General features: G+C 38.8%; 1 protein-coding gene across 1 annotated transcript; it reads right to left on the reverse strand.

The window, feature by feature from the left end:
• Nucleotides 1-95: 95 nt before the first annotated feature.
• LOC106106370 lies at nt 96-5,622 on the reverse strand. Its single transcript, XM_013286984.1, has 8 exons — nt 5,515-5,622; nt 4,964-5,028; nt 3,553-3,607; nt 2,375-2,571; nt 1,870-1,929; nt 1,261-1,313; nt 697-769; nt 96-500 (listed from the first exon to the last, which is right to left on the reverse strand). The coding sequence occupies exons 4-8, from the start codon at nt 2,526-2,528 to the stop codon at nt 370-372; spliced, it is 471 nt and encodes a 156-aa protein (XP_013142438.1). The 5' UTR covers nt 2,529-2,571; nt 3,553-3,607; nt 4,964-5,028; nt 5,515-5,622; the 3' UTR covers nt 96-369.
• Between the last annotated feature and the right edge of the window lie 914 nt (nt 5,623-6,536).

The raw sequence follows: 6,536 nt of genomic DNA on the forward strand, positions 1-6,536 counted from the left end.
GTATTCACATACAGGGTGTATTTAAGTATATTAGGGCGTAATTTAAGGGTGGGTATTTACAAAGGTTAAGAAACTTATAAAAATCTTCTGTTTTAATAAGTATGCACGTATTATTCTATAGCATATGTTAGTAATCGGCTGCATTTATAGTTATTTTTAGATATATTTGAAACCGAAGACGATTGATTATAGATGGGAGGTGTAACATCCTTTAAGAGGTGTATTGTGTACATAGGGGGGCGTGTTCAACACATGGGGCGTGTATTATATTCATGTGGGCGTGTATTGTGGATATTATAACGAGTTTTATGTTACAAGGGACATATGTAAGATATATACTGTCGTCTTTAATGTATAGAAGAGGTGTGTCTATATGTGGGCGTGTCCTATATACATGGGGGCGTATTGTATCATATGAGAATATATTATCTCACCAGAAGGCAGGAGATCAGCATAGTGTCTGTTGCGTGCAGCGCTCGCGCCCGCCAGCGACGAGTAAGCTAAAACATCCATACATCCATACATACATACAAATGTATTATACAATTTAATTAATAATTGGATTGGCTCTTGCAGTCAGGGAACCTAGTGCAAGAGCCAAGGCTCTCATGAAATGTATATTTTTGAAAATGGAGTAATAAAGGATTTTATTTATTTATCATTATTTTATTTATTAATAAATATTGTTTAACTAACCTCGTATAACTGATAATTCTATCGCAGCTCGAAGTTCGTCGTCATCGTTACGTGTTCTTACACAAGACAGCGCCTGCGGAATTTACACGTTATTTTACCCGACTGTTAGATGGGTAATTATCTGTCGTAAGTTTGTTTTTATGTCTGTGTTCATTTGCAGAACAAGGAATGAAAGTTGTTTTCTTTTTTTCCGTATCAAACGAACTTTTTGTCGAAACGCTTCCGCGTTGTAAGGTTGGTTGAAGAGAGTGGAAGCGTTTCCACAGATTACGCCGTATGCCACAGACAGTAATAGAAAAAACTGTCACAGGGCAAAAAAGGGAATTGCAAAGATAAATTATGAATACTTGTCTCTGGTGCGAATAGTATTTTTATATGTAAATTTCATTCTAATAGCGTATAACCTTGAATAAATCGAGGTGGATCTCACATGCAAAGCTTTTTTTGTATTTTTATATCGATTTTTTCAACTATATTCAACCATCAGAGTTAGTTAGTTGTAATTTCTTGTGTTTTTCAATGAATTTAAAGTGTGTCATGTGGTGCCATATGGTGTCATCATACCTGCGTGTTATCCCTGTGCCGTGCGCTGTGTGCCGCTCGCTGTGCGCGAGATCCTGCAAAATATGCAACATGTAGGCGGGGCTTGGCTAGGACACGCCCACTACACATTAGATGACGTCACAAGTCATCCAATTACCACTAATATTGATATTTTAAAGTTTTGGTACAACAAAACATGAATTACATTAAAAAATTGTTCTAGTTTTGTGTAGGAACATATCTTGGAAATTCTATATGTAACAAAGATTGACAGCTATAGTACAAGAATCTTATGACACTAAGAGGTGTCATTATTTGAATTGCCACCCTCGTTCTATAACAACTACATATATCTATTTAAAATTCAATAATAATAAAAAATATAATATCCACTACAAAGTAACTCGTCCCCTTTGACGATGCTTATGTATGTGGGCGTGGCCAGGGGAGGTGCCGCCTACAAAATAAAAAATGAAAATTTAGATGGATGTTTGTGTTTGTAGCCTAAATTTAAACGAAACTTAGCATAAATGTAAAACATAATCTGGAACAAAATAGGCTACTTGTTTTTTTTACCACGCGGACGGAGTCGCAGGCGAAAGCTAGTCGCAAATGTGTCTAGATACTGACCAGGCCTGGGCGTGTGCGTAGCGCCGTCGCCCAGGTCCAGCTGCAGCCCGCCGCCGTACTCTGGAAATAATTATACAATACATATTATAAATGCGATACTTTGGATGGATGGATGTAAAAAGGTATCTGCGATGTATCTTTACTATTATAATTAAGCGTTAACACACACTTCTTTGTTGACCGACTTCCCAAAAGAAGGAGGTACTCAATTCGTCTGTATGTTTTTTTTTATGTGTGTTACGGCATAACTCCGCCGCTAGTGGATCGATTTTGATAATTCTTTTTTTTATCCGAAAGGTAATGCTTGCAGGTGGGTCCCATTTTTATTTTAGGAGCCAAAGACTACGACGTAGTTTAATAGTTTAGCTCAAAATCGCGCGACAAAATTTAGGGTAATTTTTTTATTATTTCAAAGAAGTAACCGGTGAAAAAAAGCTGATTTCTTAAAGGTGTTTGGTGTATGTGTACCGCTGTACTGTCTTACTGTCCTGCTGTACCAAGTTACCTGCGTGTCGCAGGTGTTGCGGCGCGGGGGCGGTGCTGGGGGCGGCGGGGGCGGTGCCGGGGGCGGCGGGGGCGGCGCTGGGGGCGGGGGCGGCGCCGGGCGCGTACACGTAGTCCCTGGCAGTGAGGAGATGCGTGTTGGCGTTGGGGGCCATCGCTACGTCCGGCACGCACGCGGACAGACGACCACGCAACGATCTGTATATATATATAAGATGATATATATGATATATATAAGATGATAGATGATAGATGATGAAGATGATGATATATATAAGATTAATTCTATATTTTTTCTTATATAAGTTGGCAAACGAGTAAGCGGCCACCTGAATCCATAGAAATGGCCATAAACATACGCAATTGCAGCGCTGCCTACCCTTTATTAACGGAGACGCACATAAAGAGGACATTTCCCCTTCCTATGCGTCTCCACTGTCAAATCCACTTTTCCTTCCCATCCCTCTTAAGGGTGGAAAGGGAAAGCGAATCAAATTAGGCCCGCACCGTAAATTAATTCTTTATAGATCATATACATCCTAATTCCTTTCACAATAAACAATTCACAATGACATTTTAAAATAAAGACTCAAGATTAAATCAAATATAAATTTATTTTGCTTTACATTTACTAAAACTAGCTTTAAATCCCAACACTTCCTGTGGAATAAAAAAAGTAGCCTGTGTTCTTTCAGATAATTCTCTCCATATATATCTATATAAAATATAATATAATAATTTTAACAGTGGTAGTGCCCGCTTTAACATCTTAGCACTGCAGGGCTCTCAGCAATACCACGACCACGCAAGATAGGTGTGAAGTGGAAGCAATTCCATGTACACTCTGATGAGTGTGGTGCCGGAGGACTCATTTAAGTCCCTTTCTCTTTACCACCCTTTTCTTATAAAGAGAGGATGGGAAGGGGAAGTGGATTTGACAGTGGAGGCAATGCATAGGAAGGGGAAATATCCTCTTTATGTCCGTCTCCTCCTCCGTCGGATAAGGGTAGGCAACGCATCTACAATTGCGGATGTGTATGGGCTGTCGCTTCGCCATTTTGGCGGATTCAGGTGGCCGCTTGTCACTTTATGTTATAAAAAAAATCCCCTAAGTCTCCCATACCTACTAAATCCACTTCCCCTCTTCTTTAAAGTATACATACATACAGACAGACAAACCTGTGCGCGTCTGGCCGCGGCGGTAGTTCTCGTCTGCAAGTGCTCGACTCTCGTTCTGAAACATACAAATTATTATTAATTTATAAATAGATATGAATTATATTAAAAAAACGAATTTATATTATGTAACACTAGCTGTTGCTCGCGACTTCACATGCGTGAAATTACCAAAATAATGTTAAATAAACAACTCAAAAACTGGTCTGATTTCAAAAACACTATGTTAAAATGTAATCTATCTGTCAGTGACAGATTATGTTATTATACTAGCTCTCGCCCGCGACCTCGTCCGCGTGGAATTAAAAAACCTAAGGCAGCCGTTTAGGTTATAAACTCTAACATCCATCTAAACTTTCGCATTTATAATATGTGTAAGATGTATGTATCCTCTTGATTATTAGTAGAGATAAATGAAACATGGTCCTTCGAGCAGGGATAAACATTTATATAAAGACGATCTAAATACTTTAATGAAAGATTTTTATATTTTTAAATAAGAAAACACATATTGTAGCGGGGGATGCGGGGCGAGCGTTACGTGGGCGATCATCGCTTACATAAATGACCCAAATTAGGTGAGGCGCAGTTATGTATGGCGAGTTAATGCTTTTCCGAGGACCCTTGAGTGTTCAAGCAATGGTTGAAGCACCAAGAGTGCCTAGCGTAAGCACACCACGAGTAACCAAGCACACCTCAAGCTCGTCACGGCGGCCGAGGTCACGAAACCATCTATGTACATTGATAGCGGCATGTAAGTGAACTATGGCGCCATCTAGTGACAAGCGGCGTAATTGTTCAGTTGCATCAATGCATTAAGGCGCCGCATGCACGATTTTACTACTCGGCATAAGATGGCGCGAGTAGTTTTAATTTATCTTGTTACAATATTACATTTGTAACAGTAATAAAAGGGGGTAGGTCTAGCAGAATTCACAGAATAAAAATACACAGAATTCACCCCCTTTTTTAAAACGTAAAAGGGAGAATAGATTTTGGATGGTTCCTATACATCTTACTAATATTATAAATGCGAAAGTTTAGATGGATGGATGGATGTTTGTAGCCTAAACGGCTGAACGGATCTCCATGAAAGTTGGCACAGGTTTAAAACAAAGTGTGGAGTACACATGGGATAAGGTTCATCCCCGAGAAATGTCCGGTTCCCGTTATACGTAGCTTTTTGTTATTTATATAGTTTGTATGTTTTCTAATATCACGCGGACGAAGTTGCGGGCAACAGCTCGTTAATTACACAATTAACTAGCTATTGCTCGCGACTTCGTCTTCGTGATAACGTAGCTTTTGAATGATGAAAGAATTTTTGAAATAAACTAGTAGTTTTTGGGTTAATACATACAAAAATATAAAGCTTTTCTCTTATTAGTTACTAGATTAGATTAAGTCTGCTTACCCGCTTGCAGGAAGACAGCCGCTGCGCGTGAATTGCCCGTCGACCGCAACGACCCAGTGCCCGACCTACGAAAAAAGGGCATTTCTATATAGAGTTTTACTACACATAGGATACCTTTAAGAGGAAATACCCTATTGTTAGGAAACGGAAGGAATAGTGAGGGTAGTTTTATAAAAGAAATGGCACAATAATTATTTAGTTGTTACCATAAAAGTTCAATATCTTTAAGTAAAATAAGTATTATTGTCTCCTTTACATTATAAGATCACAAACGGGGAAGCGGTCACTTGAATTCGCTGAAATGGCGAAGCGACTACCCATATACATCTGCAATTTCAGCATAGACTATCCATTACCAACGGAGACGCACATAAAGAGGATATTTCCCCTTCATATACATCTCCATCCCATCCCTTCCTCTTAAGAAAAGGGTAGAAAGGGTAAGGAACTAAAAGTCTCCGGCACATACATCAGAGTGTACGTGGAATTGCTTCTACTTCACGCCAGTATATTCTATTCAGTAAAATGGTAGTTTTAAAAGTATTTGTAACCTGCAACAATCGTCCCCGTCCGGCAGCGGGTGTGCGCGGGGCGGGGCGGCGCGCGGCCACGCCCCCGGCCCCGCCCACTGCTCCTCCGCCTCCACGCCCCCGCACTCTCTGACACAAAAACATACATATAAATACATTGTACAAGAATAACAAACATAAAAATAATACAAAACTACAAATATATTAATATTATAAGTAAATTGAACCATACAATACAAATTAAAAGAGGAGTCTTTAGAGTCAAGCTGGATGCCGCATTGGCTAAGTCTTCGCCTTTTGGCCGAGAACTGTTTTCTTCTTTTTATGTTTTGTTTTATTGTTTTTTTTATTTTGTTTTTGTATTTTTCTTTGCCAATAATTAGTGTTTTATTCTATTTTTATTTTAAACGTCTGAAAGGATTTCGATTAAATTCGGCATAGATGTATAATCTGGAAGAACACATATGTTACTTGCTTTTGTTTCTTTTCGTTTCGCGGACGGAGTCGCGGGCGAAAGCTAGTACCCCATAATTTAATGAAACTTTCTAGCAAATAATGCGAAAGTTTGGATGAATGTTTGTTATTCATCTCCAGAATTACTAAACGGATCTTTATAAAAAAGTAACATTTAAGTATTTTTTTAATTCCGCTTGTACGGAGTCTTTTTTTTTAAATTAAAAACAGAAAAAAAAATTTAAAACAGACTTTTTCCCGCGGATTTGACTGCGTGGAATGAAATGAAATTTATTAATTATTGAAGTTCTCAACTATGTCTTACTTCTGTGACAAATTTAATAGAGATTCGTATAGTAATTCCAGAGATATGTAATAACATCCATACATTTAAAACAAAGTATGTAAAGAACGTCGATAGCTCAGTAGTGTTAGCACTTGGCTTGTAATCTACAGGTATTGGGTTTTTTTTTATAACATAAGGTGGCAAACGAGCAAACGGCCACCTGAAATTGCCAAAATGGCGAAGTGACCGCTGCCCATAGACATCCGCTATTGTAGATGCGTTGCTTGCCCTAATTGACGGAGGA

Source organism: Papilio polytes, unplaced genomic scaffold (assembly GCF_000836215.1).
Source record: "Papilio polytes unplaced genomic scaffold, Ppol_1.0 DF824492.1, whole genome shotgun sequence".
Lineage (NCBI taxonomy): Eukaryota > Metazoa > Arthropoda > Insecta > Lepidoptera > Papilionidae > Papilio > Papilio polytes.